The sequence below is a fragment of the Mixophyes fleayi genome, chromosome 4 (assembly GCF_038048845.1).
Source record: "Mixophyes fleayi isolate aMixFle1 chromosome 4, aMixFle1.hap1, whole genome shotgun sequence".
Classification (NCBI taxonomy): Eukaryota; Metazoa; Chordata; class Amphibia; order Anura; family Limnodynastidae; genus Mixophyes; species Mixophyes fleayi.
The window spans coordinates 39,793,958-39,820,224 of NC_134405.1; the positions used below are offsets into that span (position 1 = coordinate 39,793,958).

At 43.8% G+C, this 26,267-nt stretch overlaps 1 protein-coding gene across 1 annotated transcript; it reads right to left on the reverse strand.

The window, feature by feature from the left end:
- Nucleotides 1-4,487: 4,487 nt before the first annotated feature.
- On the reverse strand, nucleotides 4,488-11,101 carry LOC142151244 (uncharacterized). The gene is made up of 2 exons (XM_075206658.1): nucleotides 10,861-11,101; nucleotides 4,488-8,704 (listed from the first exon to the last, which is right to left on the reverse strand). Exon 2 carries the CDS (start codon nucleotides 8,617-8,619, stop codon nucleotides 7,624-7,626), a length of 996 nt encoding a protein of 331 aa, XP_075062759.1. The 5' UTR covers nucleotides 8,620-8,704; nucleotides 10,861-11,101; the 3' UTR covers nucleotides 4,488-7,623.
- Between the last annotated feature and the right edge of the window lie 15,166 nt (nucleotides 11,102-26,267).

A 26,267-nucleotide genomic window follows, 5' to 3' on the forward strand; every position in this document is an offset into this window, starting at 1 on the left:
AAACAGCAATCAAAAAGCTAGTCCCCAAAATTAAAAAAAAAACATTAAAAAATATGGACTGTGCATGTTAGTCTTTAAAAAATAAAATGGGAAGTTGGTGTCGGGGGACAGAGGGAAGCCAGACATAGTAAATATTTTCCTTTCCTCTGGGTACAATAAATAAAATAAAAGCTGGGGTTAATATATTCTATAGTAATCTTCATTACACCGTACTTACAACTGTGGTTGACAAAAAGCTTGATCTAAAAATGTTATACATAATTAATGTGAACAAACCACCAAGGCCAGAAGACTTACATCCACGGGTCCTTGGAGAGCTTAGCTCAGTTATAGACCATTATTTCTATTTTTCAAAGACTCACTACCAACTAATATGTTCGAAAGAATTAGTAAAAAGGAAAAGTGGCATTACTGTTCAAAAGGTGATTAAGGCCTGTGTCCATTATTCTTAACATATAGTATATAAGGCATTTGAAGGGTTCTTAAGAGATCACATTAAATAATATATTGTAGAAAATAATGCCATCAGTCACAGCCAATATGGGTTAATAAATGACCAATCTTGTCAAGCTTTCATTTTACGAGGAATTTACCTCTGACTAAACCGCTTCATAGACACGGAGGAGAAACGTTCAAGGAAACGAATGTGCTTTTGTGATCAGCGGCCTGAGTACACATTTAACTTCACAATAGAGGCCCCTTGGATGCCTTATCTCAGTATACAGCCTGGATTACATTAGAACAATTTGCCTGACTGCTGAAGCCTTCTAAAGGTTGCTGATTAATACACTCACTTGCAGCTATGGCAAAGTATTCAGCTGTACAAGTGGACCAACTGTTCTCGTTTGATCTGAGAAGATCGAACTGTCCAATTAGCTCTCAGTATAGCGGACAATATAAATGCTTTGTGGATTCCGGAACTATATACATGTGCGGAATACTAACCTATATACCTTACTGACTTACCTTATAGGACCGTGCTAATTATATGCTGAAACTATTGTATGTACTCAGGAAGCTTAACTAATTGATGACTGATTCCATTTTGTTTAAGTATTATTAATACATTTTTTAAGGTAGTATTGTTTGTGCTCTCTTATTATATATTATATTGCAACCAATGTTTACAGTTGCTTGAAAAAAAAGTATTCACACCCTTATTTGGGAATTCTTATCACTGATCAACACAAAATACTCTGTATTGTCAAATAACAAAAACTAAAGCTTTAACTGAATCAATAAAAAAACAGACAATTATTGATTACATAGGGTTTAGCACTATTTTATATTAATATAATAAATGCTGAGCTGCAAAATATACATGTAATAACTGGATGATTTATACTCAATAAGCCCAGCATGCTCTTTATCAATCCTCAGCAACAGTTTGCTATGTTAGAAGTGAGGCGCTTCTCTAGCAGAGCAGATACAAAGGGGATGACCAGTTGCCACACTTGCTTTATAGAAATGTACTGTGTGAATTGGTGGACAAGGACAGGAACTGTGATAACACATACTGCAGTGTCAGCTTTTTGACCTCTATCCCATCATTTTAGAACACAGTTTCTATCAGGTGGGAGACAACCTCACCTGGGTGTCATGGAAACGTGTGTGTACTTATTTTGAAACCAATTGCATCACTTTAATTATACAGAGGAGGATTCAAATCAAATAATTGATTGCTGGTATGGAGCCAAGATGGAATTTGATTTCCCCTGTTAAGGCAAGTTAGGCTATTCTATATTGTTTTGTTTGCATTAAACTGAAAAGGCTATAAAACATTAGTTAGCCTAGGGCAAAGATCACCTTAGCGGAATCCCATTAAACTTAGTCAATATTTGCCGAAAGTCTTTGGGTAAATATTAGGGGCAAACTTAGCACTTACTGCTAAGTCTATTATGATTATCTATTAGGTTAAACATAAGTTTAGTCTTATTTTTGTAATTTATTTTAGAGACCTAAAGATCACCTTATTCCCTTAAAAGCTTAAAAGGGAGGAAGTAGTTGCTTGTCTTTGCATGACACCAGGGTGCTGAGATAGAAGACACTATTCTGGCCCTTTTTCCTGGTGGCCCCTGGGCAAATGCCTCCTTGGCCTGCTCATCATTGTCTTTTTGTCCACTTACCTGTCTATGTAGCTAGTGTTTATGTATTGTGTGTGATATGTAATTGATGTTTTTATGCGTTTTACGCTCTTCTGCTATTTCATATAGATAGACTGGGTAGCCATGGCCACTGTTCTGAGATGAAGCAGTAGCGAAGATATGTACCTAAATCCACTGTCCAAAAACTAAGTGGATATTTCAGGCACCAGTATAGTGACGGCCAAGGGAATTTTTTTTGTAAGTCATTCCATCACGATTACATTTTGTCCAAGTGGCATCTTGCCTTAAAGCTGCATTGGCACTTGGAAATATTTTTCGATAAGGTGGCCTTTCCCTCTAGCCGAAGGTTCTGTAATGCAGGACTGGCAAATCATTAAAGCTTGCTATCTTTATATGGCGAGGCAGAGGGGTGTGTGAACGGGAGGGCCAATCACAAGCTGCAAACTCTTGATCACGGATTGTAATTGGTCGTCCTACTTGCAGCCAGAGGACCAACTTTAACTTACAGTGGGGTGGTCTGACAGAGGCCTTCACAACGTTTTAGAAGGGTTTTAAATTACTGAGATATATTGTCAGAGTTAAAAATTGTGCTCTAGGGCAACATCAATCTTCTGTATCTGGAGTTAATCAGCAGTGATTCCCCCACCAAGTCAGCCCTCAGCCCTACCTTTGAGACTGTCGCACAGCTCCCCCTGGATGTTGGAAAAGATTTTCACATCCAAGCACCGATAGTACTATAGCACTTGCACCAACTATGCCCCACTTGCGCTATAGCATTTTTAAACAAAGAGTTACAATACAAAACAAAACAACATACAGGGGGGAACAATACAAGTACCGGCCTCTTTAGCCATTGACTGGGTGTATCCATTCCAGGTGCAGTCTGGTGGACACACAACTACACTCCCTCTTGCTGCCAGTATAGGAATGGTCCAACTTCAATGCCACCCTGATTTCGGAGGGCACACACTTCCTCAAGACCCACAAGGAATGAAGTAGAAGGAAGAAGAGTTCTGGTCTTCACGGACCTTCTCTGTAGCTTCCCGATCTTGTAGTCCATTAAGAGCCGTTGCCCCCAGCCATTCTGGTCTTTGAGCAGCCACAATCTTTCATGCTGAATTCTCCCTCCGGTCTCTGGACACAGCCTTTAATACAGTCTCCAGCTCCCATCCTTCAGGATGGTACTCTCACTTCTGACACCGCAATTAGAGGCTGTCATCTCCTAGGGACTGCCCATATCCATATTTATATGAGGCCAGCTAGCCTTGCGTGGCTCCACAATGTCTGCAAATAATGGGTTCTAATAATAGTTATCAACAAAGAAGCCTAATCACTGGAGATGTCATTAGTGATGGCGTCCTCCCTGGATTAATCCGTTTGTGACATTCTACAGAATTGGGAGCTACGGGCTGCCCATCACTGGCGGTGAAGTCTAGTTGGCCCTTGAAAGGCATAGTCCCTCTACTGACATCGTCAGGAGCCAGCAGCTAGGGCACCTCTGGACAAGGTTGTACTCAGAACAGTCTTTGCAGGATCAGATATAAGTGGGACTGCGAAGAGGAGAGGGGTTCCAGTACCCAGCTTTCCTTGGACATAGAGCAATTGGGGAACACAAAAGGGGCAAGAAGTATCTTACCCACGGTCCATTAAGGTGGGAATCGACGTACATCAAAGGAAGGGAAAGTTCAACCCCTTGTTTCACCATAACATGCAACTATAAATCAGACCTAGAGTGACATCTTGGCAAGCTTCCTTTGTAGAAACGCACTTCATAAATTGGAGGAGTCATACACAGGGCAGAGTCAGTGATGTCACAACAGTTAATTGGTCTCTGTCAGATCCCATTAGGACACTGTCCAATAATGTTGAAGAAGCTTCATCCATCTATAAGGATGGGGGTTTGTGGTAAACACTTAGGAGTCTATGTACTATGACAAACATGGAGGACAAAGGGGTGCATTTCTACCTATTTGTCTTATTATGTAGACCCTCATGTTCCTCTCTGCTCCTGAGCACGGTCTTCCACTGATCATATATGATCAGCCAGTAACACTCAGAGGACCGAACTGTAAGGCGAGGGACAGTTCATCTAAATAGCACAGTGATTGGACGGATGTACGGTGGTGGACATGCAGCTGATATGTTGCAACCTGTAGCAACCAATCAGATATCTACTTTTAGCTGTGTAATGTAGGCAGACTAATGAAAGCTGATATCTGATTTGTTGCTGTAGATTAAAGCACATCATCACTCTCTGCCCTGTGTTATTAAATAATCACCTTAGAGAAGATCCTCACATAAGCAACTTTTTGATTTTGACACTTTTGCAGTGTGGCATTTGATTTATCATTCTGCACGTAGGTCAAAGAAAAGAGATTTCCATATAGTAAAACAAATCATTTATTTATTTACAAAAAAAATCACTCTCAGAATCAGTAATACATGTGTGTGTAGTTTGGTGTGGGTAATAAGCAAGTGAGTAGGCGGCATGAAGGTGAATATAGACTTCTATGTAGCCCTTTACCCCAGACAGCGATTGGCAATCAACACAAAGGCAGGTCACATAGAGGTGAGAGATAGAAGCTGGGGAACTGAGCAAGAGAGCTGGGGAAGGGTGAGGAACATAGGAGCTGGGGAAGGGTGAGGAACATGGGAGCTGGGGAATGGTGAGGAACATGGGAGCTGGGGAAGGGTGAGGAACATGGGAGCTGGGGAAGGATGAGGGACATAGGAGCTGGGGAAGGGTGAGGAACAAGTGAGCTGGGGAAGGGTGAGAAACATGTGAGCTGGGGAAGGATGGGGAAAATGTGAACTGGGGAAGGGGGAGGAACATGGAAGCTGGGGAAGGGTGAGGAACATAGGAGCTGGGGAAGGGTGAGGAACAAGTGAGCTGAGGAAGGGTGAGAAACATGTGAGCTGGGGAAGGATGGGGAAAATGTGAACTGGGGAAGGGTGAGGAACATGGAAGCTGGGGAAGGGTGAGGAACATGTGAGCTGGGGGAGGTTGAGGAACATGAGAGCGGGGTGAGAAACAGACAGGAAATGGAGAAAGGGGACAGAGGAAGCAACATGAGCTGGGAAAAGGAGAAATTGAAAGAAATACAGAAGCTGGGGAACTGAGAGTTTGAGAGAGAGAGAGAGAGAGAGAGAGAGAGAGAGAGAGAGAGAGGAGCTGGGGAAAAGAGTGATAAAGAAAGAAGCTGGTTAAAGGAGAGAGGGCTGGGAGGTAAGAGTGAGAGACAAGGATGTTGGGAAAGAGTGAAAGAGATGAGGAAGGGTTAGAACTAGAGAAATCATCTGGACTAAGGTGTAAAAGATGGGGTTTGAGGAAAGGTGAAAGAGGAGTTGCAGAAGCCGGATGGAGTTGAAGACAGACAAGAACTTGGTAAGAATAACAGTGATGAAAGATGTGGAAAACATGGAAGAGAGAGGAGCTTGGGAAGGCTCAGAGAGGTTGGTCCAGTGGAATGTGTTAGAGAAACTGGAGCTGGAGAAATGGTGAGAACAAATGGTAGTTGTGAAGAGTGAAATAGATAGGAGCTGGGGAAAAAGAGACAGGAATTATAGAAGAGTGAGAAGAGATACAAGCTGAGGGAATAGAGACCAGACTTCAGGACAAGTGAGAGAGACTAAGGTGGATGGAGGGTGAGAGAGACTGGAGCTGTGTCATGGGAGGCACGGGATCTGGGGATCTATAAGAAAGCTAAGAGCCGGGGAAGTAAGAGACTGGGAAATGGTAAAAAGGACTGGGAGCTGCAAATGGCAAGAGATATGGGAAGTAGGGAGGAAGAAAAAACATGGGAACTGGGGAAAGACGAGAGAAATGGGAACTTAGGAAGGAAAAAAAAGTTGGAAGAGCAATAAAGATGGGAGCTGGGGATATGCTGGAGAATAGGGAAAAAGATTAGAACTAGGGATGGGCGAGAGGGGTGAGAAAGAGAAGAGCTGGGGAAGAATAATACAGACAAACATGGCCACATAACGAAGATGAAGGCCAAACACATAATTTACAACTTAGGATCTGGCCCTGCAGGAGCGCAGGGCCTGGATACCATGAAGTAGCTGCTTCTGTGACTCCATCCAAGCACCATTGTTTGACCATTTTACAGAAAGATTTCATCACATTACAGCTTCTCCCAATGCTAACAATAGCCCCACTCATGTCAGGGCTTGCGTACACAGACTGCCTGTTAAAAAGGACAGACAAAACCTTGTACTCACTTCTAACCGTTTTAGGATTGTGTCCTGAAAGCTTCCTTGCAGCACGGTGTACTGTGTACCTAATGACGGCATTAGACTATACAGAGACTTAAACTGAAAAGCTATGTGTAATAAACTTCCTTCCCCCCTCTGCTTTAACTACCCTCACCTTGTCCTGCCCCCTGTCTCTCCCCCTCCTTTCCCTGAATGGCTACCTGCATTGCTCAGGGGTAACAAAATAGGACGGACTTCGTTATCTGCCCCCCTTTCTTCATGCCGCTGGCAGCGGGCCACCTAGCGATCATCCTCCCTTATCGCTCTTCAGCGCCATTGCTGCACCTGCGATTCCTTAAAGCTTCCCTGCAGCACGGTGTACTGTGTACCTAATGACGGCATTATATTATACAGAGGCTAAACGCTCTGAATTCTGAAAGCAATATCGAAAAAGACGCAAAGTGTAGCAAACATTGATCAGTAGTGTGTGAGCAGGTACAACATTTTCAGAGCGAGCATTTTATCAATGTTAAAGTGCATTTAATACGCGTTGCACATGTGTACGAACCCTACCGTATAATGTATTATACTGGAGTTGAGAGCAATGGGCACCCATGGTATAAATCCACACCAAGAAGTTGTGACAACACAGAATTAGGGTAGAAACAAGCGAGACAGGGACCCACAGAAAAGACAGGCACTGCTTCTATGACTATCACACGTACCACAAAGAAGCAAATATGGCTCTCACACAAGTAGTATAATCGATGTGCACCGTGCATCTGCATTGGTGTGTTAACAACTGCCAATCATAGAGGAGAAGAGAGGAAAAAAAACAGATGTGAAAACACTATGGCTACATGTCTCTGAAGCAGTTAATAGACTGTACGTGGATGTCTAACACTGTGACCTGACATGAATGGGGGCCAGCGCACCTCCGCAAAAAGTATTGTGAGGCAAGAGATGAAGAAATTGCATCAATGTGGTCTAACAGGAAGCAGTGTTATAAAATATTTGGCAGAATGACACTTAAGAGACAAACAACATTTTTTTTTCTGCAGACAGTATCACATTACTTCCTCTGTATAAGAGAATAAAAGGTCACACTAGTCCATTGGATATCACAACACTGCGGCTGCTTCAGTGTCTTTTGGCAATGGAAGTGATGTCTTTAATAGCACCAAACTCTTATAACATGTCGGCCTGACGCGTTTCAGGTAACTGGAGAAAACCAATTTTGCGGCTTCTTAATAACACGATAGTCTCTCAAGTATTCTTTGTTAGTAAAATCTAATGAAAGTTAGCTCGTGAGCAATCTAGAGCGCTAATCAGGTCCACTCCGAGACATCGCCTGCTCTGAAAATATTCTCTTCAACTGGGCCACCTCTGCAGAGAGCGAGGCAAGCTGGGACCGCAGGTCTGTGCTATCTGAAGCCTGTGTAGATGCTCCATCCTGCCCCTGACTGCCCCACTGTCCACGAGGGCAGACCAACGGTTGCTGGGGGAATCCTGGGGCTACTTCTGAGGGAAAGCTGGTAATTTCTCTTGCCACAGGTGGCGTAGCATGAGCCATCTCCTCACTTGGAGCAAACGCCTTAAACCTCAACTTATGTGGAAGGCTTTTATAGGTGTCAGGGTGGGTCTCCAGTCTCCGAAGAGGATTTTCTACAGTCTCACCTCCAACAGCTCCATAATAATTTATGGTGGACGGCTGTAGTGGTTGGGGTTCTGGCTCAGGAATTCTATCCTCAAAGAATACCGGACTGCCAACACTGGGGGTGGAAAATCCAGAGTCTTCCGAATGAGGCATAGGTGGAGGAGGGTTTGGTGGTGGAGGCTCATGGAGGCCACACTGTGGTGCATATGTCCCCCGAGGTTCCTCACATGGGTCCCGTACCAGACCAAAGCGGAATCGGAGCGCAAGAAGTTCAGCACGTAGCCTTGCATTCTCCTCTAGCAGAGCTATGACGCGTCCCTCCAGGGCGAGGTCGCCAGCCCGACGCTTCTCTCTAGAGCGCTTAGCAGCCTCATTGTTCTTGCGTCTCTTGTCCCAATAATTGTCATCTTTTCTTTCATCTGGAGTGAATTCACGACGGCGTCGGAGGCTACAGGGAGAAGGTGAACTACTGGGGGAAGAAGGACTACTTAGACGTCCAAGGAGAGAACGAGCAAGCAGGAGGCCAGAACCTGATAGAAGTGATCCAGGGGAGGAAGCATCATCAAGATGATTCTGTGGCGGTGTCACATAGGGCTCAAGTGTTGGAGGAGCCTGATGAGAAGAGGGATCCTCTGAGACGGAGCAAGGCGCAGGGCCATTCATATTAGGGTGGGGGGAGAGGGCTGGCGGGGAGAGGTCACTGAGCTGAGCCAGGATTGTGCAAGGATGGAGGTCAAAGGTTGATGTCCTGTGGAAAAACAAGAGAAGAATTTAGTTATGACTGCAGAGATTGATAACACCAGGGTTTGATAATGTTCTGTGTCAGTTCTGTACAGAAATTACCCACAAATACACAACATAAGATACCCCAAAAAATATTCACTACTTACAATGATATATAATAAAAAAGATACATAGAGGTATACCCACATGCTTGACACCCTGTAATAATGTTTCACAGCTGTGGTCAACAGACAGAAGGAAGAGTGATTTAAGGGGCTTTTCAATCTATCATGTAAAGCCAACTCCACTCCTAAGATACAGCCCAATAATTTTTGGAGGCTTCGGTATAAGTCGTTGGATGCAACACACAAGACGGTCCCGAGAATGTTAACTGTAACATTCCGCATTCCGAGAGAACAGTCAGAAATTTGAGGGAAAAAATGATTTAATGATAATTACAAACCTGTACAAACTGCTAAATCTGTTCTTTTGCCTTCAGAATGAGTTGGTGTTTAGTTTATAAATAGAATTTTAGGTTTGTAGAAGGTTTGATCCAGTGACCCCAAATTCCCTAATCCCAATCCTCAGCTTGAGTCCACAATTTTCCCACCTCAATCACTTCCCAGGCTCCAACGCCAACAACTCACCGTAACTCGCAGCCGACAACTTACGCCTTTAATGTCTGTTTCAATAATCTGGATAACTTTGAGTCTAAACAAACTGGTGCCAAATTTCGGCACCCAAATGAACTGTATATTTATTAAATAAATAATCATGTCAAGTAATTGGTAGGTGTACTACACTTTGCATTTTAATTCAAAGAGACAAACTACAGGCGGAACAGACACACACATCTACACAGTGAGACAAAGAAAGCATCACCAAGAATACACTACGGAGCAGCGTGCACTCACCACGCCAGGGGTTGTGCGTCTGTACGCACGTTGTTATCCAGATATAATAGGGAAACCATTTCTTAGAAAGTAAGATTACTAAGAATCATCTCCTGAAATAGACACTTATTCTCGCGCGTGCCCTATTCATACATACACTGGTACATGCATTTACAGTCACTATACAGATTACAAAAAGTGCAGAAGTATACACTATTAGTACACATACAAAAAAAGACACAGGTTCACGCTTAAAACTAGAGAAGTATAACAAACTACAGTGCTAGAAATATGTTTTAACAATACAAACACATTGAGGGGGATAGTAACACAAAATACACACTTTCACACTAATACAAACATTTTCATGAATATGTATATATATATATATATATATATATATATATATATATATATATATATATATATACATAAATATATACATACATATGTATATATTTATTTACATATATATATATATATATATATATATATTTACACATCTTTTATATATATATATATATATATATATATATATATATATATATATATAGCTATATATATATATATATATATATATATATATATATATATATATATAAAATGTAGTGCTCGCAAATATTGTATCTCTATGTTCTACATATTGGAGTGTAAGCTTTGCAGGACAGAATTCACGTCCCCCCATAGTTGCTGATATTAGTGTGTTATAGCTCTGTCCCAATGTAATATATCTGTGCTCTTCTTATATTAGAATGCAAGCTTTGCAGGACAGTATACCATCCTCATAATATTCCTCACTCTGTCTGCATTATGTCTGTAGCCTCTGTGTATTCAAATGTAAGCTTTGTGATAAATGATTGCTTTTTTTCCAGTGTTTGCACACCTCTCTGTTTTGTATCTGTGTCCTCTCTATATCAGAGTGTAAGCTCTGCAGGACAGCATTACATTATCCCTCTCTGTAGAGTGGTTGCTCAGCTCTCTGTAATCTGTGTTCTCTGTATATAAGAGTGTAAGCTCTGAAGGACAGCATACCCTCCAAATGTCTGTGTTCTCTGTATACATGAGTGTCAGCTCTTCAGCTCACACTTCTTCCCCATACTGTATATTCGTGCTCTCTCTATTAGAGTGTGAGCTGTGCGGGTACAGGATTTATCATGGTGATCTCTTCCTTATTGTAGCCGTGTTCTGTGAAGATTCCATAGAATTCCATTGTTCCTGACGTGTTGTGTGAATGAAATGTGTATTGTCTAATAAATGTATGGCCGGGTGCTGCCCCCACATACTCTACCTGTGTGGGCTCCACAACTTTCCTATGTCTCAGGCTGCTGAAGGGCTGCTCCGATGTTGTAGCTGTCTCCCTGTCTCTCTCATGCTCTCCCAGCTCCTGCCTTGCAGACGGTCCCCTCTCTCACTATCTATCTGTATATACACACTGCGCGTCTTTCTCTCCCTGCCCTACAGAGTTCAATTGAGGCTGAGCGTTCACCTTACTTAACCCTAGTGCGTCCTGTGAGAATGTGCCAGCCTCTCCCCTAGTCTCTCATTCTGTCCCTTTATTTTCCTCTCCCTCTTCCTTTTTTCTCCTGTACTGTTCCCCCGTCCCCCCTCCCATCCCTCTATCTTACAAAGATATCTAGATATACTATTACTAACGCTACATAATGCAACGAGGAATGTAGCCAACTGCATAATCAGGGATAGCATTGCAAAACATGCAGCCATTTTTAACGTGTGCATGCTTCTCATAAGAGCACAGTGTACAGGCAGGGTGGGATTGGGCGAACCTGTGGCTGTTCAGCTGTGGTGGAACTACAAGTCCAAGCAGGCCATGCCGTTCTGGGACTTGTAATTCCACAGCAGCTGGAGAGCCACAGGTTGCTTCCCTCTGGTATTGTGATAATAATAATAATAATTGTATTATTATTTTATATATTTTAAACCTATAAAGTAAAGGATTTTAGTTGCCCCAAACTACACATTGTACAGTAAATCATACTTGCCGACATTTTAATAATGTGATTTGCACCGTCACGTCCCACCGGAACCTATCCTAAAGGTCTAGGTGACAGGTGCAGGGGATGCGAGTTAGTGAATCGCGTGATCACAGCCCGGCCCACTATCCAATGCAAATATATCATCGTGCAACAGTGGGCAGAGACGCAATCGTAATTTGCCACAAACTAGCGAAGTAGGCGGGATCCTGGAGGGTTTCCTGCTCTTTCAGGAGTCTGGGAGAACTCCTCAAAATTCAGGAGTGTCCAGGACGTTCCAGAAGACAAACCTGCTGGCGTGCATTAAGAAGTGCAGCCGAAGCAAGCGGAAAAATTCTTGGTTTTAAGCCATCATCACTTATTTATATAGCACCACTAATTTCGCAGCGCTGTACAGAGAACTCACTCACATCAGTCCCTGCCCCAATGGGGCTTACAGTCTAAATTCCCTAACAGACACAGACAGATAGACAGAGTAGGGTCAATTTGACAGGAGCCAATTAACCTACTTGTATGTTTTTGGAGTGTGGGAGGAAACCGGAGCACCCAGAGGAAACCCACGCAAACATGGGGAGACCATATAAACTCCACACTGATAAGGCCATGGTCGGGAATTGAACTCATGACCCCAGTGCTGTGAGACAGAAGTGCTAACCACTTAGCCACCGTGCTACACCATCGTGCCTCGATGTTCCGTCCAGGGCACATTAAGGTGCAATGCCCCATCTCTACGCTTTTGGGAGCTACCTCCTCAAACTAAAAGTGTGCCTTGATGTGCGAAGGAGCTGAAAACCTTTTAGAGGTACACTGTGTGAACTTCACATTAAAGTCGCCTTTAGCGACACCTCTTTCCATCAAATAAGCTTTCAATATTTTTCTCAAAAAATAATGCCCAGTTTAGACTCATATACGACATATTAATCATGAAATTGTGGGGATCTTGCTTCTGTCATTATTACAAGCAGTACTATTGTATATGTGAAGTGTTTTTTTTACTTAGCTTCGAGTACAAGTGCACACAGGTTTCGGGTTGTGCTAGAAATCCACCTTACTCCAATCATATGATCTGCCAATTTTTAGGAACATCCCATTTAGTATCTGCATTAAATGATCTACAACACATTGTCTACAGTCTGTTAGGAACCCCTCCAGCCGGCACAACACCACCCGGAGTCTACTCTGCCAATCAGGTGTTCACTGGAGCCCCTGATGGTGGGGACAGCCTGGGCTGCAGACTGACAGAGGGTCGTGAAGTGTGTACCGGCTGAGGAGAACCCAGGCAAGCGGAGTGAGGTCCACGCAGAGGTCAAGGGCCGGCAGCAGGTTGCAAGTCCAGTTAACAAGCCGGGGTCAAAGGTCACAGGCAAACAGGAGAAACGGTAAACAGGCCAAAGGTCAGGGTCACGGGATACACAAGCGTAGTCCAAATCCAAGCCAAGGGTCATACACGAGAGATCAGCAGAATTACAATACACAGGAACAGGAACAAGCAGGTCAGCAGACTGTGAGACAGAAGCTATAACCGGCAATGAGGTAGCAGACCTCATTGCCTTAAATAGTGAGCACAGCCAATCAGAGCCTGGCTCTGATAGTTCCCAGCCCCCCTGCACCTAATTTCATTAGCCCGCAGGCTATTAACTTTACTGAGCGCATGCGCCCGGCTTCTCCCTGCCGGGACGCAACGCTGAAGCGTCCATCCGTTGCCTCGGCAACGGCCGGGTCATGGGCGGAAGTGACGTCCCGGACGCCATAGCGACGGCCGGGACGCAGGTAAGAGAGTTGTGGCGGCTGGGCACCGCCGCGGCTCATAACACAGTCTAGGAATCATTTTAATGAGTATTCATATTAATGTGCAACATAGTTTATGCCTTATTTTTTTAATTAACATTATATTACATTTGTTTACATTGTACTTTTCTAAATATAGTTTTCATATCAAACTTCTGCACTACTCCCTAATTTCTGTTCTTTATACAATTCTGAAAGGTTTTGTCACTCTCAGCAGCTGCTTTGTGCTCTTCTCTTGTTCTGTATATCCCGGGTGTATTCTTATTTAACATTGCAGCTCTATGGGTGATCCCATTATCATTATTATTTATCTTTAATTTATAAGGCGCCACCACAAAAGGTCCCCAGAGCCGTACATGAAATGAACAGTACTACACAGTACACAGACAGCGATGATCCATAATACATTATATAATACATTATTAAACTGAACATAATTATACAAAGACCAGACATCTGCTAATTGTCAGATTACACAGATAACTTGGTAATGCAGATGAAATCATTTACAGGACAGTGAGTGGGAGTGATGGTAATGTCCAACGTGAAGAAGGCCTGATTAATAGAAGGAAACCACAAGGAAAGAGGACCCTGCTTGTGACCGCTAACATCCTAAAGTGAAGGGGAAGACTCAAGGCTTGAAGATAGATGACAAGATGGGCGTGGGGGGTGGGAGATCATCCGACAGGTTTAGAAACACCTTGAGGAAAGATCTGGAGGCGAGAGTGGGAAGAGGTAATCAGTGTGGTACTAAGGCAGTGGTCATTGGCAGAGTGGAGGGAAAAGTGTGGGTTGAGATGAGGTTGGTGATGTGGGATAAAAGCATAGGCAAACAGAGGGGGGGGGGGTTCCTAGTGCCTGGAAACCCCCCCTCCAGGCCTGGGACACTGTATAATTGAGTTGGCTGGACCCTACCACCGTGCTACCCTTCCTAACACTCTTCATCTAGTTGTCTTGTATAAGTAATGATTTAGTAATGATTAAGTAATGATTTAGGTTTCAGCCTGTGGCCATTTCCAGCATCACAAGTGCTCATTAGTGAACTCAGAATTTGACCGCACACCTAGACTAATAGCAGTCATATTCCAGTAACAGTAAAAATCCTACCAATAATGTTTGTCAATTTTCTTATTTTTCCCAAGAAATCACCATTATCTTGTAACCAAATTGAAAGTGGATCCTTCCCTCTTGGAAATAAGGGATCTTCCTGATTTACCACGACACCAGGGAGCCGAGATGGGAGATCTTTTTGGGCCACTGCTGCCCAGGATCCATTTCTAGGAAGTCACATGGCTGCCCTGTTCTTCAATGTTTATGCAAGAGTGATAGCTAGCTGTGAGATCTATAGGTGGATGTATAAACAGATATGAGACAGATGGATGGTGCACCCACAATATTTGTGTTGTCACTAACCATGTCTAGGCATGGACATTATCCAATGTTGTAATATGTGTATAATGCATTTTCCATAACTACTGTATCTGATAGCTAGTTGACATTGAACTGAATGGAGCCAGAGAAGCCTTATGCATCTACCTAAGTGTAGTGTTATGTCATGCTATATCATGCACCTATGCTCTGGATGTGTAATACAATGTAGTATAACATTACAGTCTGTAAATCTACCCTAATGTAGTGTTATGTTCTACTTTTGACACATTTTCCATACCTGCGGAATACCGACAGTGTAGAGTGTTCTGTTATCTATCAAAAAATATATAACTGTGTAACATAAATATTCTAATGTGAAGTAAATTATATCTCAATGATTAGCAATATAATGAGAGAGCAGTGATGGTTTCTTTAGGATGGGTGAGATGAGCACTTATTTGTAGGAGGATGAGAATGTGTTAGTAGGGAGACAGGTTGAAAAGGTGGACTAGAGGCAGCCGTGCAGTGGGGGAGAGGGAGCAGAGACTTTATACTTGGCTGCTGGGGAGAATGATATGAGGGTGGATTGAAGAGTGCAGGGGAAGATGGATAGTAGTATTATAGTATTATAAATAGCGTGTGCAGGATCCTGCAAGGGGGATATCCTGTCAAATGGTATAAATGTTATCTATAAAGTAGCTGAATGCAGGAGAAAGATGGATATGAAACATTCTTCACTTTCGTCAATCTCAGACTGGGTTAAGACCTGGTTATCATCAGACACGATAGATAGATCGATAGATAGATGTTATATATGAGAGGGGGAGAGAGAGAGATGCAAGTTCAGAGTGAGTTAAGATTTGCACCAGTCCACTGCGGCCAGTTAGACTTGATTACCGATAGATAGATAGATAGATAGATAGATAGATAGATAGATAGATAGATAGATAATAGATAGATAGATATGAGAGATATATTTAGATGCATAGATAAGAGATAGATAGATAGATATGAGATAGATAGATAGATAGATATGAGATAGATACATAGATAGATATGAGATAGATAGATAGATATGAGATAGATAGATATGAGATAGATAGATAGATAGATAGATAGATAGATAGATAGATATGAGATATATATTTAGATGCATAGATAAGAGATAGATAGATAGATAGATAGATAGATAGATAGATAGATAGATATGAGATATATATTTAGATGCATAGATAAGAGATAGATAGATAGATAGATAGATAGATATGAGATAGATATGAGATAGATAGATAGATAGATATGAGATAGATAGATAGATAGATAGATAGATGTGAGATAGAAAAATAGATATATATGAGATAGATAGATATGAGATAGTTAGATACATAGATAGACAGATGTGAGATAGATAGATAGATAGATAGATAGATAGATAGATAGATAGATAGATAGATAGGAGATATAAATTATGGTTTGTATGGGCAAACTCAGACGATTTATTATGAGTTACAACAGGTTTCTGTTGTTAGTTTCTGTTTTGTTCTTTTTAATGTCACCTTGTTTGAACTAAGCTGCTTCCATAAGGTTATTCTCATCTTTGCCTGTGTGTTGTCATCACCATGTGGATCACAGTCCTGCTTACATTCTACCTGTCACCTACACACTATGGATGCAGCCTCTTCCTGACCTAACCCATGATTGCTGAGGATTCAGCCTATCAGTTCGCTAGGAACTAGTGACATCACTGGGTATCATCCATAGGCTGCATTCTCATGGTTATATTGCTTCACAAAATGGCTGCCCCCACTGCGTGGAAGTGAAAGGTGTACTTTAAATACATAATGTGGATGTGACTTTAACCTGTCATGGTCGCATACAACACAACTCATGGAGGTATTATGGCTGCTACAAAATTCACCCAAGTGGAACTTACCCATAGACATTTCATGAGTCACATGACACCGACGGGCGGGGCTTAATTAGTGAGTACATAAATATGCCAGTACACGTGATGAGATCATACCATGCTTCTTACCTCAGGCACAACATCACAGCCTGTTTGACAGTCATTTGGCTTCAATATCGCCCTAAAAATACTTTTGGTCGTTAGCATGTTTTAAGATAGCAGACCTATGTTGGGGATGTGTACTGTAATGTGATACTGTGTGAACTGATCATATATAATGATACTTGCTAATAGGATCAGCCCTAGCCCCTGCACCATTTATCATAGTGAACACTTGAATATAGATTCCCCCCCCCCCCCACTCCTTTTTGGCTAACATCTAATATTCAACACCTGACATGTAATATCTTCACATTTATATTTTATTGCTTCATATATTCCAGTTAGTATGAATTGTCTGGGGCTCGTTTGGATTAACACACACACATATATGCACTGTATGGACAAAAGTATTTGGCCACACCTGTTAATTATTGAATTTAGGTGTTTCAATCAGACCCGTTGCCAGAGGTGTATAAAACCAAGCACCTAGCCATGCAGTCTCCATTTGCAATTTTGTGAAAAATGGGTGACTTCAAGCGTGGTACTGTGATAGGATGCCACCTTTGCCATAAGACAGTTCATGAAATTTCATCCCTGCTGGATATTTCACGGTCAACTGTAAGTGATATTATTAGAAAGTGGAAGCATTTAGGAACAACAGCAACTCAGCCACGAAGCGGAAGACCACGTAAAATCACAGAGCGGGGTCAACGACTGCTAAGGCGCATGGTGCGTAAAAGTCGCCAACGCTCTGCTGATTCCATAGCTGGATAGTTCCGAACTTCCAAAGGCATTAATGTAAGCACAGAAACTGCACGGCGGGAGCTTAAGGGAATGGATTTCCAAGGCTGAGCAGATGCATGCAAGCCTCAAGACCAATGCCAAGCTTTGGATGGAGTGGTGTAAAGCACACAGACACTGGATTGTGGAGCAGTGGAAACGTGTTCTGTGGAGTGACGAATTACACTTCTCTGTTTGACAGTCAGATGGGCGAGTCTGGGTTTGGCGGATGCCGGGAAAACGTTACCTGTCTGACTGCATTATGCCAACTGTTAAGTTTGGTGGAGGAGGGATAATGGTATGGGGCTGTTTCTCAGGGTTTGGGCTAGGCTCCTTCAGCATACCAAGTCAAGCATTTGGACAGTGCTATTCTTCCAACTTTGTGGCAACAGTTTGGGGAAGTCCCTTTTCTATTCCAACATGACTGCGCCCCAGTGCACAAAGCAAGGACTACAAAGACATGGTTTTATGAGTTTGGTGTGGAAGAACTTGACTGGTCCGCACAGAACTCTGACCTCAACCTCATTGAACACCTTTGGGATGAACTGGAACGGAGATTGCACACCAGGCCTTCTCGTCCAACATCAATACCTGACCTCATAAATGTTCTACAGAATGAATGGGCACAAAATCCCACAGAAACACCCCAACATCTTGTGGAAAGCCTTCCAAGAAGAGTGGAAGCTGTTATCACTGCAAAAGGGGACCCAACTCCATATTAAAGTATATGGTATATGTATTTGAATACAATGTCATTACAGTCCCAGTCAGTATAATGGTCAAGCGTTCAAATACTTCTGGCCACATATACATATATATATATATATATATATATATATATATATATATATATATATATATATATATACATATATATATATATGGATATATATACTATGTTTTGTATATTACATTATACATAATTATTTTTGTGCTATTGGCTTATTATGTAATTTAAATGATGATAATTATATATATGCTGTTTGTGAGTTTTGATTTGTCAACCAATCAAGCTTTTGGAATGATGTGTCAAACCTAGTGGAACATGTTGATTTAAGCGACATGCTTAATACAAATAGTCTCTTTATCTGTCCGTGGATAGATGTATTATTCCGTGATCCTGGACAATGTGATATGATCATGGGAAATCCAGATCTAATACTATTCTCCTCGCTGGTTGTTTAGGATAAACACTCATTTATAGACCTGACACTATCTTGAAAAAAAAATCTTCTCTGTGCTGATTGAGACACAGGTTAGATTGTAAGCTTGCGGACAGGGCCCTCTTACCTCTATGTCTGTATTACCCAGTATTGTTGTATTACTGTTTGTTCCCAATGGTACAGCGCTACGGCATCTGTTGGTGCTATTTAAATAAATATTGATGAAAATCGTCAGTTACGTTCCTTGATGAATCAGGCCCATTATGTCCGTGAAACTGCTTTTTCGAATTCAGGTGATGCCGCTTATTTAAGTTGAACACGACTATATAAATCGGAAGTTTCTTTTAAAACTTTTATGTCGATCCCTTTGAAAACTTTCCTCAAGCTTTATTATTAATTTTATTTACATATAGAGACCTCACATTTATATGTATCTACTGACTATATGTCTTATTTGGGTCTAAGGACTATATACTGCAGCAGCAATTTACCACTATTGTTCATGAACTGAATACTGTTCCCGGGAACCAGGAATAGAATTCACTCACCTATAGCAACAATTTATTATCCTTATCTCTGGATCGGATGCTACACTTTGGAGCGTGGAGAAGGATTTGATTTACTTACCTGCGGATACTGTCCAATGTACTGTCTGGGACAAGTTGTTTCATAACTAGTCTTTGATCGAATATTATATGAGACAAATACAGCTCTTATGTCCGTTCACATATATTATTATTAATCTTTATTTATAGGGCGCCACAATATTTCAGCAACGCCATACAGAAAACAGACAGTGGACCATACAGAGTAAAACAGTACAGAACAGTGAACAAAAATACCATTATTTCAATAGCTCCAAACATAGCTAGCACAGTGGAGTTGGAGGAGAAGAATAGGTAGAGAGACAGGAGGGAAGAGGGCCCTGCTCTTAAGAGCTTACATCCCAAAGGTAGGGAAACAGACAGGAGGCACAATGGGGAGTCAGAGGGGATCAATTGCAAGAGGAGCAAGTAACAGGTGAGGAGATCATGCATGGAGAGAAGGTTAGGTGTGTGGGTGGTAGGCTTTGAGGAACAGATGAGTTATAAGCTCCCATTTGATGATGCAAAAATTAGGGGACAGTCAGATGGAGGGTCATTCCAGTGGAGGAGGGCAACTCTGGAGAAATCTTGGATTCTGGAGTTAGATGATTTGATCAGAGTGGAGGAAAGGCAACGGTCATTGGCCGAACGCAGAAAACGGGTTGGAGTGTGGATGGAGAGGAGGTTGAAGATGTAAGGGGCAGTGGAGTGAGAGAGGGCCTTGTAGGTGAGAAGTTTGAAAAGGATTCTGTAGGGAAAAGGTAGCCAGTGTAAGGCAAGGCAGAGAGGAGAGGCAGAAGAGGAGCGGCGGGAGAGGAAGATGAGTTTTGCATCTGAGAGGGGTATAAACCTGAGGAGGGAGAGGTGAAAGAGTGAGGAGAAGGTTACAGTAATCAAGATGGGAAATAATGAGTGCATGGATAATGGTTTTCGTGGCATCCTGAGGTAGGAAGTTCCAGATGCGGGCGATGTTGCAGAGTTTGAAGCAACAGGATTGGGTGAGAGATTGAATGTGGGGGGCAAAAGAAAGGGAAGAGTCGAAGGTGACGCCCAGGCAGTAGAGATGGGAAATGGAAGAGGTGGTGGTGTTAACAGAAATAGAGACATCAAGATGGGATGAAGATCTGGAAGGAGTGAAAACAATGAGCTTGGCTTTGGCAATGTTAATTTTGAGGAAGCGTGAAGAGGAGATGACGGAAAAGCAGTCAGATACACGAGAGAGGAGAGAGGGGGTCAGGAGAAGGGATGTATATTTGAATGTTATTGGCATAGAGATGATGTTGGAGACCAAAAGAGGTGATGAGATCACCCAGGGAGGTAGTGTACATCGAAAAGAGTAACTCCTACAGAGATATCGGAGGGGAGGGGGGGGGACCAAAAATGGATACAGAGAAGGAGCTGTTGGTGAGGTAGGAGGAGGACCAAGCAAGAACAGAGCCAGAGAGGCCGAGAGAGGAAAGGGTGTGCAACAGGAGGGGATGACCTACGGTGTTGAATCCTGCGGAGAGGTCCAGGAGGATGAGCAGGGAGAAGTGACCCTTAGATTTAGCTGAAAGAAGGTTGTTTGGCTCAGGCAGTTTCAGTAGAGTGGAGGGGATGGAAGCCGGATTGGAGAGGGTCCAGGAGGGAGTTGTCATAGAGGTGCCTAGTGAGGTGGTTGCAGACTACCCTCGTAAGTAATATAGAAAAATTGAGATGGGGCGGTAGTTAACAAGATAGGTGGAGACAAGATTGTTTTTTTTGAGAATGGGAGAGGTAAGGGCATGTTTAAAGGAAGAGGGGACAATGCCAGTGGAGAGTGACAGATTGAAGAGGTGACAAAGGTAGGAGCAGGCAGAGGGAGAGAGGGAGCGAAGGAGGTGAGAGGGAATGGGATCCACGTGGCAGGTAGAAGGGGGAGAAGAAAGTATGAGTGGGTGGATTTCTTCACCCGAGGTAGGGAGGAAGGAGGACCAGAGTTGGTCGTTAGAGGAAGATGGAGCAATGAGGGTGGCAGGAGATTGATCCAAGAAGGAGATGTCAAGCCTGATAGCCTCAATTTTGGAGGAGAAAAAGGAGGCAAAAGTCGGTGGCAGAGAGGGAGAGCGGAATAGGACAGGGGGTGGAGAGGAAAGAGTTGAACGTGGCAAAGATGTGGTGGGGATTGGAGGACTGAGAAGAAATGAGGGACTTAAAGAAGGATATTATGATGAGGGAGAGGGCTGAGCTGTAGGAGGAGAGGATAAATTTGAAGTGAAGGAAGTCAACCAGGGAGCTTCTGAAGAAAGAGAGAGAGGAAAAAAATTAAGTAGGGTCAAGAGCATCAAGAGCGCACCTAGTGAGTGTAGTTGTAGATGGAGGAGGAGGACAGAGTAAAGGAGAGGAGATGGTGGTCAGAAAGTGGGAAGGGAGAGTTAGAGAAGTCAGAAAGGTCACATTGATGAGAGAAAACAAGGTGAAGGGAGTGATCAAGACAGTGGGTGGGGGAAGAGGTCCAAAAAGAGGTGGGTGAGACCAAAAGTGGAAAAAATGGCGAGAAGTTTAATAGAGGCATAATCGGTGGGGTTAACGATAGGGATGTTAAAATCTCCTAGTACCTAGGTTCCCAAAGTGTGCGCCGCGGTTCACAGGGGTGCCGCGGCACTGTCACAGGGGTGCCGTGGCCAGGGGATGAAAAAAGGAAAAAAACTTACCAATCCGACGGCGCCCGTGACCCAGCTTACTTCTCCCTCCTCGCTTCTCATTGAATGTTGGGCGTGACGTCATCACACCCGACATTCATTGACAAGTGGCAGGAGAGTGCATGTTGGGTCCCAGGCACCGCCGAATTGGTAAGAAAAAAGAAGAAAATACAGAAGAAATAGAAGAAAGAAGGTCAAGTATGGTAAGTAAAGAAATGGAGAGGAATAATAAATAAAAAAATGAAGGAGGGGGCAGGGTGAGGATGCAGAGGGGGCAGAGTGAGGATGCAGAGGGGGCACAGAGAGTGGATGCAGAGGGGTCACAGAGAGTGGATGCAGAGTGGGCACAGAGAGTGGATGTAGAGGGGCACAGAGAGTGTGGATGCAGAGGGACACAGAGAGTGTGGAGGATGCAGAGGGGCACGGAGAGTGTGGATGATGATGCAGGGGCACAGAGTGTGTGGATGATGATGCAGGGGCACAGAGTGTGTTGATGACGATGCAGGGGCACAGAGTGTGTGGATGATGATGCAGGGGCACAGAGTGTGTGGATGATGATACAGGGGCACAAATTGAGTTAGCTGTAAATTATTCTTTAACAGAAATATTAAATGAAAAAATATAAAAATATTAATGCCGGGACGCGGCGCTATCTCAACCAGCGTCCCGACCGTTGCCTAGGCCGGACATGACCCGGAAGTGACGTCATAGCGACGGCCGGGACGCGGAAGAGAGAGTCGCGGCGGGCTCGTAACAGTACCCCCGCTTGAGGAGGGGTCAAGGAACCCCCACATCCAGGCTTTCCAGGGAACCGTTCAAAGAAGTCACTGAGAAGTTTGTTGGCATGTAGGCGTCTCCAGGGGACCCAAGAACGTTCTTCTGGGCCATAGCCCTGTAAGTGTACAAGAAAATGAACTTGTCCCTGAACCCACTTGGAGTCGAGAATTTTTTCTACAATAAATTCTTTGGAACCATGCAGATGAACTGGTCGAGGCCTGGGTTCTTTTGGAGTTGCAAACTTAGAGGATAAGATAACAGGTTTAAGAAGGGAACAGGGGAACGTGTTAGGTATTTTCAAAGAAGACGGAATCTTCAGCCTGAAGGCAACCCTGCCAGAGCGATGAAATGAGCCATCTTACTAAAACGATCGACCACGACCCAGATAGTGTTGTGACTGGATGACCAAGGTAAGTCTACAACGAAGTCCATGGATAGATGTGACCAAGGTTTACTTGGAGTAGATAACGGCATGAGTTGTCCTGATGGAGAATTTCTGGTGGTCTTGGTCCTGGCACAATCCTTACACGAGAGTACAAATTCTTTAACATCAGTGGTCAAGGAAGGCCACCACACTGTGCGTAAGAGAATTTCAGTGGTCTTAAATACTCCAGGATATCTGGCAGCCTTGTTGTCATGAGCCTCCAACAGTACAGCTGTCACGGGCACTAGGACTCTTTACCCAGGGATCACCAGGTGATAAGCTTACCAGAGCAGTATAGGTGGTAATATGGTACTCTGGTAGCGGGGTGATCACGGAACAGGAGACAGCAGATGATAGAGATGCTCGGGAAAGTCTATGACTAGCAGCACTGGTAATATATAGGTAGTAGTACATGAGGAACTGAATGGACAAAGGAAACGTGAGGGTAGTCAGTGGTCAGCGGTAGCAAGTTGTACCACTGCTATAGTGAGGAGGAATGTCCAACAGAAATGAGGAGGTGATGAGAGTCAGCGGTCTGCGTTTAGCAAGTTGTACCGCTGTCTGGGTGAAGGAATGGGATCCAGGTGAAGGTATCCGGGAAGTCAGTGGTCTGCGTTGGCAAGTTGTACCACTGCTATGTGAGAGGACACTGGAACAGGTGACACTGGAAACAGGAATCAGTGGTCTGCCACTAGCAAGTTGTACCACTGAATATATATGTGAGGAGGAGCACGGGGAGAGACTGCAATACAGAGGATACACGGGCACCTTGAACTTGATCCACAATGACATGCACAATATAGTAATGACGAACAGCACTGCAATAATATAAAGTCACAGAAACTATCCGGGCAAAAGATAACACAGTCAATGATGGCAAAAGTCTCAGCGGATAGTAAGCTCCAGAGGAGAACAACTCAGTCCAGCAAGATATGCAATACACCAGCACAGTCAATGAGAAGTATGCATACCGTGGTTCAGGAGCAGGCTGTCAGACAGGAGTGCAGAGATACCTGAACGGCTGGAGGCCGGCAGGATGCGAAGTCCCTGGAGGGTGAAGCGGTAATCAAGTAGGTGCAGCGCACAGGTAGGTAGACCAGCAGGGGAACAAATACTCAGGAAGCAGTAGTATGTAGAACTGGACTCCTGGAGGACCCTGAAGAGTAGCGATGGTCTAGACGAGATGAAAGCAGTGAGGCGCAGATCCGATGCAGACTGGCGGGTAGAGACCAGCAGGAACACTGAGAAGCACGGAGAGCGGATCAGCTGCTGCAGACACGAGTAGAACTGAGGAGTAGCAGCCAGCAGGACTCTGCAGGTACACGGAGGTAGCGGATAGCAACCAGCAGGTGCAGCCACGATGAAACACGGGAGAGCAGAGCTGAGCTGGAACTGTTGAGCACGGAGAGCAGCGGATAGGAATCAGTTGTAGCAGTCTCGAGGAAACACGGGAGAGTTGAGATGAGCTGAAGACTGTAGCGCACGGAGGCAGCAGATAGGAATCAGCCAAACAGTCACGATGAAACACAGGAGGGTTGAAGTGGTCTGAGGACTGTAGTGCACGGAGCCAGCGGATAGGAATCAGCTAACAGTCACGATGAAACACAGCAGAGTTGAAGTGGTCTGAAGACTGTAGTGCACGGAGGCAGCGGATAGGAATCAGCTAACAGTCACGATGAAACACAGCAGAGTTGAAGTGGTCTGAAGACTGTAGTGCACGGAGGCAGCGGATAGGAATCAGCTAACAGTCACGATGAAACACAGGAGAGTAGAAGTTGTCTGGAAACCACAGGAATCAGCAGCACTGAATACACGAGGAAACACAGGAACACCTTCAGAGGCTCATGGGGAATGAGACTCCAAGATCAGGCAACGAGGTATGGACAGCAGGTGCTTTAAATAGGGAGTGTTGCCTGATCAGCCAATTAAGTTAAAGGAACAGGTACTGAAGGTTTGGAAAGGGCTGCGCATGCGCAGACCCTCAGGATAGTGGACGGCCACGGTTCCTAAACACACGGGAAGAAGCACTCACAGTCTGGTGAGTGACAACAGCCTTCCTGAGATGGACTGGTACAAATAATTTTCCCGACGGGGTCTCAGAGGGAGCGATCTTTTGGAAATTCTGGAGAGCCGCACCCAAATCCTGGGTCAATCCAGAATGAATGTAGGATGGAGGCACAATAGGAAGTGGCGTAGTGGAAGGAGCGTGGGAGGACACAAAGCTGCGAGAGAGGGCATCCGCTTTAACATTTTTTGAACCTGGTCTGTAGGAAATAATAAAGTTGAAGCGGGTAAAGAACAAGGCCCAGCGTGCTTGCCTGGAGTAAAGGCGTTTGGCCGACTCAATAAAAGACAAATTTTTATGGTCTGTGAATACTGAAATGATATGAACAGCACCCTCCAGCCAATGTCGCCATTCCTCAAATGCCCATTTAATAGCCAGAAGTTCCCGGTTACCCACATCGTAATTTCTCTCAGCAGCCGAAAATTTCCGTGAGAAATATGCACACGGCTGTAATTTATGATCCTGAGGATCCTTCTGGGACAGGACCATGCCAGCACCAGTATCTGAGACATCTACTTCAACAATAAACGATAATTCAGGGTTAGGATGTCTCAACACTGGAGCGGAGGCAAAGGCAGACTTCAAAGCTTCAAAAGAGGCAGTAGCATCAGAGGTCCAATTAGTAGCGTCCGCCCCCTTATGGGTTAGGGCTGTAAGAGGCGCCACAATGTCAGAGAAGGAATGAATAAACCTGCGGTAGTAATTCTCAAAGCCCAAGAACCTTTGTAGAGCCTTGAGATTGGTTGGCCGTACCCAATCTAGGACTGCTTGAACTTTGCTGGGATCCATGAAGAAACCCTCCGGGGAGATTATATATCCTAAGAACGAGACCTTTTGGACCTCGAATTCACATTTTTCCAACTTGGCGAAGAGTTGATGTTGTCGCAGTTTAGTAAGAACCTGTTTCACATGGAGACGGTGCTGTTCCACAGAAGAAGAATATATCAGGATATCATCAAGATATACAACGACAAAGCGCCCTAGGAATTCTCGTAGAACATCGTTAATTAAGTCCTGGAAGACAGCAGGTGCGTTGCACAGACCAAAAGGCATAACCAGGTACTCATAGTGACCTGAGTGGGTA

Coding starts and splice junctions, on each gene's coding strand:
- LOC142151244 (XM_075206658.1), bottom strand. CDS start 8,619: ATGAATGGCCCTGCGCCTTGCTCCGTCTCAGAGGATCCCTCTTCTCAT.